The sequence below is a fragment of the Osmia bicornis genome, unplaced genomic scaffold (genome assembly GCF_907164935.1).
Source record: "Osmia bicornis bicornis unplaced genomic scaffold, iOsmBic2.1, whole genome shotgun sequence".
Classification (NCBI taxonomy): Eukaryota; Metazoa; Arthropoda; class Insecta; order Hymenoptera; family Megachilidae; genus Osmia; species Osmia bicornis.
The window spans coordinates 6,767-21,946 of NW_025791043.1; the positions used below are offsets into that span (position 1 = coordinate 6,767).

Genomic DNA, 15,180 nt, shown 5'->3' on the forward strand with positions numbered 1-15,180 from the left:
ATTACTATATCTACATTAGGTATGTAATATACATTTAATATCAATATCATTATTACTATATCTACATCAGATGTAATTTAATATACTGATTTAATCCCACAGACCAATGTACATTGTATAACAATATCTTTATTACTATATCTACATTAGATATAATGTAATATACTGACCCCTTTCCACAGATCAATGTACATATAATAACAGTATCGTTTTTACTATATCTACATAAGATATGTAATAAACACTTAATAACAATATCATTTTAACTATGTCTGCATTAGATCTACTGTAATATACTGATCCCTTCCCACAGATCAATCTGAATTTAATGACAACATCGTTGATACTATATCTACATTGGACATAATGTAATATACTAATCCCTCCCCACAGATGAATGTACATATATAAAATAATTTTTAACAAAAAAAAAATCCGACTTCGATATGCACTAAAAAGTATAATAATTTCTATTTCATTTACATCTGTATTCCACAGCTATTCATATAATCTACTTAATCGTTATATAGGATACTAAATATATTTTAAAGTTTTCGGTGGCGGCGCAAAATTAAACACTTTTCCTCTACTAGGAATATCCTAGTTCAGGTGTCGGCAACCAGTGACAAATGACCCATTTGTTAATTTCAAGTAAACAATATTCAACGGGAATCAATATACCCATTACGAATTAACTATACTGCAGTTCACGAGTGACCGCACTTAATTCGCGCAGCTAGTGACCTATGAGGTCTAAGGAGATTTTTAATAGTACGTGTGATTCCTCTTTACAGCTTGCTTCTTACTCTGCGTTCACATCAGTTTTTCTTGCGACAAATAATAGGAATTTCATTGTATCGTGAAACTTCAAAATATCATCACCGGTTATCAGTTATCGTACGTCATATATTTCTGCCCACCAATTATATGATCACAAAGTATAATAAGAAGCAAGCTGGAGAGGGGAATAACACATGTTATTAAAAATCTCTCTAGACCTGGTGAGCGGCGTGAGTTAATGGTCTCTCGTGAACTGCAGTATAGTACAGGTACATCAGGACTGCTGCCAATTTCTGATACAATCGTTGCAATTACAAATGTTTTCAGCCGGACCTATAATATTTCTCTTACGACTTATTAATTACCAAGTTTGCCATACCACAATCAAATCGTTATTGGCAGCACCGTTTGTTCGGGTATTTTTAATTTTGCGCCGCCTCCGAAAACTTTGAAATATATTTAGTATCCTATTTAACGATTAAGTAGATTGTATGAATAGCTGTGGAATACAGATGTAAATGAAACAGAAATTATTTTATACTTTTTAGTGCATATCGAAGTCGGATTTTTTTGTTAAAAATTATTTTATTTCACACTTTTTAGTGGAATTAGAGAAACGAACAAATTTGTAGGATGCCGTAAGGTGATTCTCAATGGTTAACTAAGGATCAAATAAAGGTGATTAATAATAAAAAGGAGCGCAACGAATACCATTTTTTTTATAAATGACTTAATTTTATTTTTATACACATAATTAGAAATATTTATTTAATAAAAACTCAACTGGACAATATTATCCCTACCCCCCACCCCTTCACCCTATTCCCCTACCCCCCTTCCCCTTCCGCCCCGGTAACCCCTCAGACGCCGCGACCTGCCAGCCGCTACTTCTCTTTCTGTAATGTAAAATTGAAATTATTAGATATGTATTTCTTTTATTAAAATATTATTATTATAAATATTGCCCTTATATTGAACAACAAAGATGTTCTGATAAGGGTAATATTGTATTCCTCTGTACGAGGCAAGAATTCATAGTGTAGTAGAGAGTAATCGGTAATACATACTGCGCGGTGGCCTCGCCGCCCCCTCCGCCGCCTTCTTCTCCTGCTCCTGAGGAGGGGCTCCTCCCTCGGTTGGAGATCTTCTCTTTGCTGAGGAAGGAGCTCCTCCCTCAGTTGCTGCAATTGTTGACGCTGATGTTCCTGCAGCAGCTGCTGCGGCAGCAGCTGAACATCTCGAACCATCTTTTGATCTGAAAGAGAAAAAAAGGAAATGTATATATATATATATTACAGGCATGTTTCTGAATCATGCAATATATGCATTTTCCAGAGTCTTCTAATTTTTCTCGAACTCTTTTGCCATTATTAAAGTTATAAAAATAATACTTACAATCGTTTTCAGCGTGTTCCATTTTTTTTTTATTATTTTATTATTTCTATTACGTTTATGTTCTGAAACAAATATATGTGTTTAGTAATATTTGTAAAAAAAGATATAAGTAATAACAGTTACATTAATATTAATTAATGACTAGCGGTGGAATGTTATCGATTACAGTGACATAGTGTTTATAGAAGTGTAACATCCAGCAGGAAGAGGAGTAAATAAGAAGAAGTTCAATAATTAATATTTATTAAAATATTTATTCATTTTTCGTTTTTTTTTATATAATTATAAACATGGAACAGTTCATTTTTATTTATTGTACTACATTGATTTAAATAATTATATTTGTATTTAATAACTAAACAGAATCTTATATTTATTAATATTTACGTTTGACAAAAATTTTATATACTTCAGAATTTACGTCGATAATTCTACCGCGTCGATAATTCTACCGCGTCGATAAAAGATCGACACAGCGCGCGAAATAAATAAAGAGAGATAGCAATAGCGAATAGAAAGAGATAGGAACAAGCGCAGAGTAGAAAGAGACGGCAATAGCGCGTAGACAGAGATAGCGATACGCACGGAGTCACGTACGCACCGGTCAAAGTCCGAACACTTCCGGTATCGAAAACACAGGTAGAAAAAACTGCTACGTCAGCAGTTCTCCGGTATAAATACGAGAGTGCCGCGCAAAGAATTTTCACTTCGATTCTGATCGTAGTCCGAGACGGGTCTATGATACGATTTATATAGAATTCAGTAATCTTAGACTCTTTTGTCGGCAAAACGGCAAAGGTACCGCGTCAGACCCGGGGCGCTCAACTATCGGTTCGCAGCGGTTCTCCTACGTGTCAGGTTCGCACCCAAGCTTAACGAGCGAGCGAAAGCCGAAGCTCCTTGGATGCGGCCTATCAGTACACTGGCTCTAGAGCGACGATACCGTTTTGCAGAGTTCGCTACCAAGTATAACGAGCGAGCGAAAGCAGAAGCTCCTTGGATGCGGCCTGTTCATTGACGGCTAAGTTGCCCAGAAACCGAACTGCGGCCGAACGAGCCAACTCCTACAGCGTCGGAACGGATCTTGGCCAATTTCCCGACAATTCTTTCGAATCATTTATATTATATTAAATTAAATTAAATTATATTAAATTATAAATTCAAGTTTTATAATCGTATCTAGAACCGCATTTACTAATCAATTTATTTACTCTGTATTTTTTTATTTTAGGTTGAATTATTTTTGTAATAATCTAATTTTCTTTTATTGTATTCCGATTTAGGCACAAACACGATTGTTAATTTCTTTGTATTTTTCAATCCAGGGCGTACTCATTGTACATTACTAATACCATTATTTTCTTTTGTATTTCAAACACAGGGCGCAACATTTGTTACATTAATTCAATTCAATATTTAATTACTTAAATTCATTATTTAAATTCAATATTTAATTACGTTCAATATTCTTTTATATTACTTACCTACTTTCTTTTTTTATTTTTTATATTATACACAAGACACCACATTTAATTTCTTGAATAAACACTCACTTATATATATCATTTTGAGAAAGGAATCTAGCGTTGGATTTTACTCCTTTACCGCGTGCCACCCGAACCTATAATCCCTTCCTATAATTAATAATACATAATATATATAAATACGAGTCGCCTTCTCATAGGGAACCGCTCTCCCTACGCGTCGGTGCAGTAGCGTGCTCGCGAATAATTTCGGGACGTTACACGTAGTATATTAGATAAAAAAATTTGGTGACAGCGGTGGGATTGGTCGAGTCATTGAAACAGGTAGAATCCGTCGAGTCAGTTCGGTTCATATAAATTTTCTGTTCGACAGTGTGGCAATAGAATACAATTCTTAGCGGACGTTGGAACCTTTCTTAAAACAAATTAGAGGATAAGCATAGATATAATTAATTATATAAGTACATATTAATAAATTAAAGGAAAAAAAAAAGAGAAAAAAAAAAATAATAATAAATAAATATATATAATAAACAAACAAAAAAAATATATATATAAATAAGCAAGAAAAAGAAAAAATATAAAATAATAATAAAAAAAAAAAAAAGGATACATACGCAGAAATAAAAAAAAAAAAAAAAAAAGAGGGTTATTCACATATATATATATACACATTAATAAATAGTTATAAGATGGCTAACGAAGCCAACGTACCAGTCGAGGGCAACCGACCTATTAGCATAAGGGATGCAGCGGACATAGTGCCACCTTTCGATGGCCACAACATATCCGTATATCAATTCACGAAGAATTGCCTAAATGCTAGAGGAATGATTTCACCGAACGCCGAATACGGCCTGGTCCAGCTAATTAAAACAAATTATATGGACAAGCTTCGAGAGTAGTATTGAGCGGAGACTACAATACAATCGAACAGCTAATTACGGTGTTAAAATCACGATTTGCTCCTTTGTACTCATCGATACAACTATACGGAGACATGTCGAAGATGGCTCAAATGGCGAACGAAGCAGTCGTCGACTATAGCAGCCGAGTCTCTAGTATCCTGCTGCAAATTCAGAACTGTAATGAAATTGAAGTTCCTGATCATACGCAGCAATATAATGTATCTGCAGAAGCCAATGCTGTCAAAGCATTTCTGACTGGGATGAAACCAGAAATCTTCAGTCGATTGCGAAATTGCGAATTCGACACCTTAGACGATGCAATTAGCGCAGCTATCAAAGGCGAAGCGGAATACAAGGAAAACATGATGAGAACGAAGATAACTGAGGGATATACCCAGGCCGTTCAATGCAGCAATTGTTTTGGATACGGCCACAGCACCAACACCTGCAGTAGCCGTTCATTCCAAAGGCAGCAGGTATCATCAATCCAGTGGCAGCCAAAATATTGCCAGCATTGCCAGCGCCCGGGACATACGATTCAAAATTGCTGGTTCAACAATAACAACTTCAACAACAATAATAACAACAACTTCAACAGCAACTACAACAACTACAATAATTACAATCAGCCAAGAAATCAATGGATGCAACCAAACCGGGTTCCACAAAACCAAATCCCGGTAAACCAGCTTCAAAATATGGGTCGTAATCCTTCATATCAACGCCAAGGAACGGGACAACCACCGGCTTTTCAACATCCGGCAAACCAACCTTTGGCGAATCCAACAAATCAAACCCCGGGAAATCAACCTCCTAATAACTGGTACCAAGGCACCGCAAACTGGAGAAGACAACAACCTCCAATATGCGCTTATTGCCAAAACATTGGCCATACTATTGAACAATGCAGGAAAAAAGCATACCAAGAAAAAATCAAAAATCAACCACAACAACAAACTACAACTCAAGAACCACAGGCTACATCGAAGTAAAAGCGCAGGATACAGAGTCCATATTCCACGTCGTGGAGGACCTTCCAATAGCACACGATGGAATACTAGGAACAGAATTCTTCAAGAATAGCGGAGCGAACATTGACTATGCCAAATCTATGCTCATAGTCAACAATTATATTATACCATTCCAAGAACCTTTAATCACCATACCATCAAGAACTAGGACAACAATACCTATCAAAATAGAAAATACAAAAGAAACAACGGGCTTTATACCAAAAATTGATATACATCCACAATTATACATGGGAAACGCAGTCGTAACAAACAGAACTGGAATAGCCTTCCTTCATGCAACAAATGTCTCTTCTGAAGAAATAAAATTGAAATGCCTACCGTACAATTGGAACCATACGAAGAAATCAAAAAGAAGAAGAAGAAGAAACGCTATCAGACTCTACTAAACGCATAACCACACTATTTACATCACTTCGCCTGGAACATCTAAATAAAGAAGAAAAATCAAGCATAAAAAATTTAATTTCAAACAACGCTGATCGATTCTATTTAAACGAAGATGAACTTGGAGCTACAAACAAAATTTTTCATCGAATAATTACAACCGACGAAGCTCCAGTTAATATAAAGCAATATAGATACCCGCAAGCACTGAAAGAAGAAGTAAATAAACAAGTCAATGAATTATTAGAGAAAGATATCATCGAACATTCATCATCACCTTACAATTCTCCAATTTGGATAGTACCAAAAAAAGAAGATACACAAGGAAATAAATCATGGAGATTAGTTATCGATTTCAGAAAATTAAACGAAAAAACAATTAGCGATGCATATCCATTGCCAAATATAGTCGATATTCTGGATCAATTGGGAAGCGCAAAATACTTCTCAATATTCGACTTAAAGTCTAGCTTCCATCAAATACCCATGCATCCAGACGATAAGCACAAAACAGCTTTCTCAACGCCATTTGGACACTTCCAATTCAAAAGAATGCCATTTGGTTTGAAAAACGCTGCAGGTTCATTCCAGAGGCTTATGAACAACGTTCTGGATGGACTACAAGGGTTGAAGCATTCGTGTATATTGACGACATATATATGCTAGTTCAATAGAAGAACACGAAACAAAATTTAATAGACTTATGGCAAGACTGAGAGAAGCAAACCTATACCTCCAGCCGGAAAAATGCGAGCTACTAAAGAAGGAAGTAGCCTATTTGGGACACATTATCACAGAAGATGGAGTGAAGCCTGACCCGAAGAAAATAGAAGCGGTCAAAGAGTTTCCAGTTCCAAAAACAGTTAAAAATATTAGGCAATTCCTTGGTTTATGCGGATATTACAGATTTATCAAGAATTTTTCAAAAATAGCTAAACCCTTATCAGATTTAACAAAAAAAAGAACAAAAATTCGAATGGACGCAACAGCAACAACAAGCCTTCATCATCCTCAGAGATAAATTATGCGAGGAACCAATTCTTCAGTATCCAAATTTCACAAAACCATTCAACATCACTACGGACGCATCTGGAATCGCCGTTGGAGCAGTACTAAGCCAAGGCGAAATCGGAAAAGATCAACCGGTATCATACACTTCAAGAGTTTTAAATAAGGCAGAAACTCAATATTCTGCCACAGAAAGAGAATTACTAGCAGTCATATGCCGTAACTCATTTTAGGCCCTATATTTATGGAAGAAAATTTTATTAATAACAGACCACGAACCATTAACGTGGCTGCATAATTTAACAGATCCCGCATCAAGATTAATGCGTTGGAAACTAAAACTAAGCGAATACGATTACGAAATTAAATATAAACCAGGAAAAAAACATAAACGCCGACGCACTATCCCGAAATCCTATTGTAACACTACCAATTCAAGCAAAACGGAAACACTCTACCACAGATTCAAAAGAAGTAAAAAAGAAGAAACAATGGCACCAGTATGCTACGAGACCTAGAGCAACTACTTCAACTACCGAATCAAGAGAAATTAAGAAGAAAAAACAATGGCATCAATACCCAACACGCCCTAGACCATCGACAACATCCGATTCTAGGGAATACAAAAAGAAAAAGGAAACCCACCAATATCCTACACGTCCTAGACCATCGACGACATCCGATTCTAGGGAATACAAAAAGAAAAAAGAAACTCACCAATATCCTACACGTCCTAGACCATCGACGACATCCGATTCTAGGGAACACAAGAAAAAAAAGGAAACTCATCAACACCCTACAAGACCGAGACCAACAACATCATCAAGTTCAAGAGAAATCAAAAAAAAGAAAGAAACACATCAATATCCAACAAGACGCCGAGACACATCTTCAGAACAAAACAGAAGAACAAAAAAGAAAAAACAATCATATCAACACGCCACACGACAAAGAGATACTTCCTCGAATCGAAAGAAGTATTGTAAGAAAGAAAACAACACACCAATATTCTACTCGCCAGCGAGATACTTCATCTGATTCAGAGAGAGAAATAAAAAAGGGAAAAATTACACAACACCACAAAAGACCACATAAAACAAGCAGCAGTCAACATCAAAAACGTCTAAAAGAAGATACTACTTCCAGTGAATCAGAATATTGCGATACTGATGAATTCCAAGATCAACAACACAGGAAGAGGAAAAAGGAAACATCAAGCTCTACAAAAAACAATATAAAAAGAAAAAACCGAACCAGGAAAAAATCACAGTAGAAATTCACCAATTACCTAAAAAACAACTAATTTCTGAACCTCCTAAACCACTTAAAAGGAGACATGAACCAATAATAATTGGTGATGAAATTGAAGATTTTGAAGAGGGAATAACTCTACCCAAACATATAATAGAGAACCACCCAAAATAGATTCATCTTCAGAAACAAAAAAGCATCTCAGAAATAAAAATATCATCATCAGAAAAAAAAAGGCATCTTCAGGAACAAAAAAAGCATCTTTAGGAACCAAAGAAGAATTTTCAGAGCTGAAAAAAGAAGAAAAAAACTGATTCAGGAAGTACATCTACAGCACCTATAACTCCTATTAAAATTATTAAAGAAGAAGACCAACTTACCACACATAAAATAACACCACCAAAAGTGATCAGCAACCTACCAGTCACATCAAAAATAGTAGAGACAACTGACCACCTCTGGATGAAGAAAGGGATTGTAATTGTATTCCTAAATGAAGAGGGAAAACCAATAGATAATCAATCAAGAGAATTTTTACAAAAAGAAAAATAAAAATACACATACCTCAACAGGAAGAAATTATCATACATTTAAAAAAGAAGAATAAAGAAATATTTGGCCTAGTAACACAATCAAGAGAAGACCTACCTAAAACACTAAAAATACTTTATCAAGAATTCCATAAAAGACAAATTCAAGAATGCTCTATACCTGAATTAAAAGGATTACATAAACTCCTACAAGTAATTTTTGCAGAATCAAACATTTCCATCACATTATGTAAAGGAACCATTATCACACCACCTAAAGAAGAAAGAATACAGATCATTAAAGAAAACCATGAAAGCCCAGTAGGAGGACATAAAGGAATAAAAAAGACTTACCATAGAATAAGAAATAATTATTATTGGAAGAATATGAAAAAAGAAATCACTGATTATATTAGAACCTGCATCAGTTGTCAAAAAGTAAAATTAGTAAGGATGAAAAACAAAGAACCTATGGTCATCACTGACACCCCTATTGATGCATTTGACAAAGTATCTTTAGACATATTAGGACCACTACCAATTACTACATCAGGAAATAGTTATATACTCACCATCCAGGATAATTTAACTAAATATTCAGCTGCAATACCTTTAATATCAACCACATCTGAAGAAGTAGCAAAAGCTTTTACAGAAAACTTTATATGCAAATTTGGTAGTCCAAAAGCCATACTTACAGACCAAGGTACATGTTTTACTGGTTCATTAATGAAGAAATTAGCCAAAACATTCCAGATCAAAACATACAGAACATCTTCATTCCATCCTCAATCAAATGGATCACTAGAAAGAAGTCATCACGTTTTAATAGAATATTTAAAACATTATATCTCAAAGGAAAAACATTGGGATGAATGGTTACCACAGGCAATGTTTCCTATAACACCAGCATCCACGAAGGAACGAAATTTACACCACATGAATTAATTTTCGGAAAGAAAGCTCGACAACCATCAAGTGTCAAACCGATTGATAGTTTAAAAACATACCCCGAATATATTGAGAAACTAATTCAAACACTGTACAATTTACGCGAAATAGCAAAATCGAATTTGGAAAAAGAAAAACACAGACAAAAACACTACTACGACAGGAAAATTCGACCAATAAATTACGAAACAGGTGAAAAAGTGTTATTAAACCCGCCTAGAAGAAACAAATTTGAAAAAGAATACACTGGACCATACACTATACTTCGAAACATAGAACCAAATAACATAGAATTGGCAATAAGACCCAATAAAAAGCGCATCGTTCATAAAGATAGGCTAAAGAGGGCCTATCTACCAATCAGCATCATAGATCAAACGTGAAAATCGATGCAAAAATCCACTAGATTCGCGAACACGCGCATGCGCACTAACGAAAATCTGAAAAAACCGTTGGAAGCATAGTGGAAGCACTCTAAAAAGAACGCCACTATACTATACAAAAAGCAACTGCCGAAAGAAGCGGAGCACAAAGTTCTCTGAGAAATAAGAAGTGAAAAAAAGTGATAAAAAAAAAAAAAAGATTTGTGAGAAAAGTGAAGAAGAGTAAAAAAGTAAGCATTAAATAATTAGTATTCAGAAAAATAAATACTAAATATTATAATAATTTATACAGATAAGAAGAAAAATGCGTGCACCAGCGACAGTAATTGACGCCCTATGTATCGTTGATTCAAGCGTAGCGTTCCAAAATATGTACAACCTAAAATCAAAGAGGATGTGCTTCCATTGTGCAAGGCGGATACAACCACCAGTCCGAGGACAGTGGATCAATCAAGGAACCCACCACGTAGTGGTAAAAGAATTTGGAATGGAACAAGTCCAATGTATAGCATGTGGTTGGGAGTATGCAGACTTTCAACCAGCTATTGCATGCAATAAATGTATGACAGCCATCAGAAGAATGGATGAAGAAGATAAAGAGTTGTTCGAACAGGGAATGCTTTTCCCTTCTGAAGATTCTGATATCATATATTTAAATAATCTATTTTGGCAACACTGAAAAATAACCACATTGTATATTTTAAAAATAAAAAATAATATATAAATAAAAAACTACAATTCTGTTCTCTATAAAAGTTTTTTTTATTCATCGAACCCACAATCGCCATTATGGTCTTTCCTAAAAGAGGAAAGACAGAGAGAGAAAAAGGTTAAGAAAGAAAGAAGGCGTAAAGCGCCACCTACGCAAACGCCATATTTAATTTCAAAATTCTAACTACCAAAATGACACGACGAGCTGGCAAACGACAACAGTTGAAACGATTAAGAAAAGCGCTAAAAAACTAAACGAGGTATAAGTATCCTTTTATTTATTCAATGATTTTTACTAACAATTCTTAAAATTCTCCAAAGACTCCAACACAGCAGAAACCAGAAATGGATACACCATGGAGGTTAACCCTCATTGAAATCCGGAAATAAACTGGAAAACCTATAAGAAGCAGATAAAAAGGATCCAAGACGAAAACATGCAAGGATCCTCAAATATTTTGGAAGTCTGGCAGCATCCCCCAGAAACGACGAAGGAAAATGTTTATGCAATTCTGCTCCGAAAAACGAACAACAACCAAAGAGTCTCTTGAGGACAAGAGACTAACACAGGGGGAAGGCTGTAACATCCAGCAGGAAGAGGAGTAAATAAGAAGAAGTTCAATAATTAATATTATTAAAATATTTATTCATTTTTCGTTTTTTTTTTATATAATTATAAACATGTAACAGTTCATTTTTATTTATATATGATTTTAATTAATTGTATTTAATAACTAAACAGAATCTTATATTAAATATTTACGTTTGACAAAAATTTTATATACTTCAGAATTTACGTCGATAATTCTACCGCGTCGATAATTCTACCGCGTCGATAAAAGATCGACACAGCGCGCGAAATGAATAGAAAGAGATAGGAACAAGCGCAGAATAGAAAGAGACGGTAACAGCGCGTAGACAGAGACAACGATACGCACCGAGTCACGTACGCAGGTCAAAGTCCGAACACTTCCGGTATCGAAAACACAGGTAGAAAAAACTACGTCAGCAGTTCTCCGGTATAAATACGAGAGTGCCGCGCAAAGAATTTTCACTTCGATTCTGATCGTAGTCCGAGACGGGTCTATGATACGATTTATATAGAATTCAGTAATCTTAGACTCTTTGTCGGCAAAACGGCAAAGGTACCGCGTCAGACCCGGGGCGCTCAACTATCGGTTCGCAGCGGTTCTCCTACGGTCAGGTTCGCACCCAAGCTTAACGAGCGAGCGAAAGCCGAAGCTCCTTGGATGCGGCCTATCAGTACACTGGCTCTAGAGCGACGATACCGTTTTGCAGAGTTCGCTACCAAGTATAACGAGCGAGCGAAAGCAGAAGCTCCTTGGATGCGGCCTGTTCATTGACGGCTAAGTTGCCCAGAAACCGAACTGCGGCCGAACGAGCCAACTCCTACAGCGTCGGAACGGATCTTGGCCAATTTCCCGACAATTCTTTCGAATCATTATATTGTATTAAATTAAATTAAATTATATTAAATTATAAATTCAAGTTTTATAATCGTATCTAGAACCGCATTTACTAATCAATTTATTACTCTGTATTTTTTTATTTTAGGTTGAATTATTTTTGTAATAATCTAATTTTCTTTTATTGTATTCCGATTTAGGCACAAACACGATTGTTAATTTCTTTGTATTTTTCAATCCAGGGCGTACTCATTGTACATTACTAATACCATTATTTTCTTTTGTATTTCAAACACAGGGCGCAACATTTGTTACATTAATTCAATTCAATATTTAATTACTTAAATTCATTATTTAAATTCATATTTAATTACGTTCATATTCTTTATATACTTACCTACTTTCTTTTTTATTTTTTTATATTATACACAAGACACCACATTTAATTTCTTGAATAAACACTCACTTATATATATCATTTGAGAAAGGAATCTAGCGTTGGATTTTACTCCTTTACCGCGTGCCACCCGAACCTATAATCCCTTCCTATAATTAATACATAATATATATATAAATACGAGTCGCCTTCTCATAGGGAACCGCTCTCCCGCGTCGGTGCAGTAGCGTGCTCGCGAATAATTTCGGGACGTTACACGTAGTACATTATAAAAAAAAAATTTGGTGACAGCGGTGGGATTAGTCGAGTCATTGAAACAGGTAGAATCCGTCGAGTCAGTTCGGTTCATATAAATTTTCTGTTCGACAGTGTGGCAATAGAATACAATTCTTAGCGGACGTTGGAACCTTTCTTAAAACAAATTAGAGGATAAGCATAGATATAATTAATTATATAAGTACATATTAATAATTAAAGAAAAAAAAAGAGAAAAAAAAATAATAATAAATAAATATATATATAATAAACAAAAAAATATATATATATATAAATAAGCAAGAAAAAGAAAAAATATATAAATAATAAAAAAAAAAAAAAGGATACATACGCAGAAATAAAAAAAAAAATTATTCACATATATATATATATACACATTAATAAATAGTTATAAGATGGCTAACGAAGCCAACGTACCAGTCGAGGGCAACCGACCAATTAGCATAAGGGATGCAGCGGACATAGTGCCACCTTTCGATGGCCACAACATATCCGTATATCAATTCACGAAGAATTGCCTAAATGCTAGAGGAATGATTTCACCGAACGCCGAATACGGCCTGGTCCAGCTAATTAAAAACAAATTATATGGACAAGCTTCGAGAGTAGTATTGAGCGGAGACTACAATACAATCGAACAGCTAATTACGGTGTTAAAATCACGATTTGCTCCTTTGTACTCATCGATACAACTATACGGAGACATGTCGAAGATGGCTCAAATGGCGAACGAAGCAGTCGTCGACTATAGCAGCCGAGTCTCTAGTATCCTGCTGCAAATTCAGAACTGTAATGAAATTGAAGTTCCTGATCATACGCAGCAATATAATGTATCTGCAGAAGCCAATGCTGTCAAAGCATTTCTGACTGGGATGAAACCAGAAATCTTCAGTCGATTGCGAAATTGCGAATTCGACACCTTAGACGATGCAATTAGCGCAGCTATCAAGGCGAAGCGGAATACAAGGAAAACATGATGAGAACGAAGATAACTGAGGGATATACCCAGGCCGTTCAATGCAGCAATTGTTTTGGATACGGCCACAGCACCAATACCTGCAGTAGCCGTTCATTCCAAAGGCAGCAGGTATCATCAATCCAGTGGCAGCCAAAATATTGCCAGCATTGCCAGCGCCCGGGACATACGATTCAAAATTGCTGGTTCAACAATAACAACTTCAACAACAATAATAACAACAACTTCAACAGCAACTACAACAACTACAATAATTACAATCAGCCAAGAAATCAATGGATGCAACCAAACCGGGTTCCACAAAACCAAATCCCGGTAAACCAGCTTCAAAATATGGGTCGTAATCCTTCATATCAACGCCAAGGAACGGGGGACAACCACCGGCTTTTCAACATCCGGCAAACCAACCTTTGGCAAATCCAACAAATCAACCCCGGGAAATCAACCTCCTAAAACTGGTACCAAGGCACCGCAAACTGGAGAAGACAAACCTCCAATATGCGCTTATTGCCAAAACATTGGCCATACATTGAACAATGCAGGAAAAAAGCATATCAAGAAAAAATCAAAATCAACCACAACAACAAACTACAACTCAAGAACCACAGGCTACATCGAAGTAAAAGCGCTGGATACAGAGTCCATATTCCACGTCGTGGAGGACCTTCCAATAGCACACGATGGAATACTAGGAACAGAATTCTTCAAGAATAGCGGAGCGAACATTGACTATGCCAAATCTATGCTCATAGTCAACAATTATATTATACCATTCCAAGAACCTTTAATCACCATACCATCAAGAACTAGGACAACAATACCTATCAAAATAGAAAATACAAAAGAAACAACGGGCTTTATACCAAAAATTGATATACATCCACAATTATACATGGGAAACGCAGTCGTAACAAACAGAACTGGAATAGCCTTCCTTCATGCAACAAATGTCTCTTCTGAAGAAATAAAAATTGAAATGCCTACCGTACAATTGGAACCATACGAAGAAATCAAATAGAAGAAGAAGAAGAAACGCTATCAGACTCTACTAAACGCATAACCACACTATTTACATCACTTCGCCTGGAACATCTAAATAAAGAAGAAAAATCAAGCATAAAAAATTTAATTTCAAACAACGCTGATCGATTCTATTTAAACGAAGATGAACTTGGAGCTACAAACAAAATTTTTCATCGAATAATTACAACCGACGAAGCTCCAGTTAATATAAAGCAATATAGATACCCGCAAGCACTAAAAGAAGAAGTAAATAAACAAGTCA

The 15,180-nt window shown here is 35.6% G+C and overlaps 1 protein-coding gene across 1 annotated transcript; it reads left to right on the forward strand.

Moving 5' to 3' along the window:
• Nucleotides 1–4,659: 4,659 nt before the first annotated feature.
• LOC123988638 (putative uncharacterized protein DDB_G0272516) lies at nucleotides 4,660–5,559 on the forward strand. The gene has a single exon (XM_046289386.1). It carries the CDS (start codon nucleotides 4,660–4,662, stop codon nucleotides 5,557–5,559), a length of 900 nt encoding a protein of 299 aa, XP_046145342.1.
• Nucleotides 5,560–15,180: the final 9,621 nt, after the last annotated feature.

Coding starts and splice junctions, on each gene's coding strand:
- LOC123988638 (XM_046289386.1), top strand. CDS start 4,660: ATGTCGAAGATGGCTCAAATGGCGAACGAAGCAGTCGTCGACTATAGC.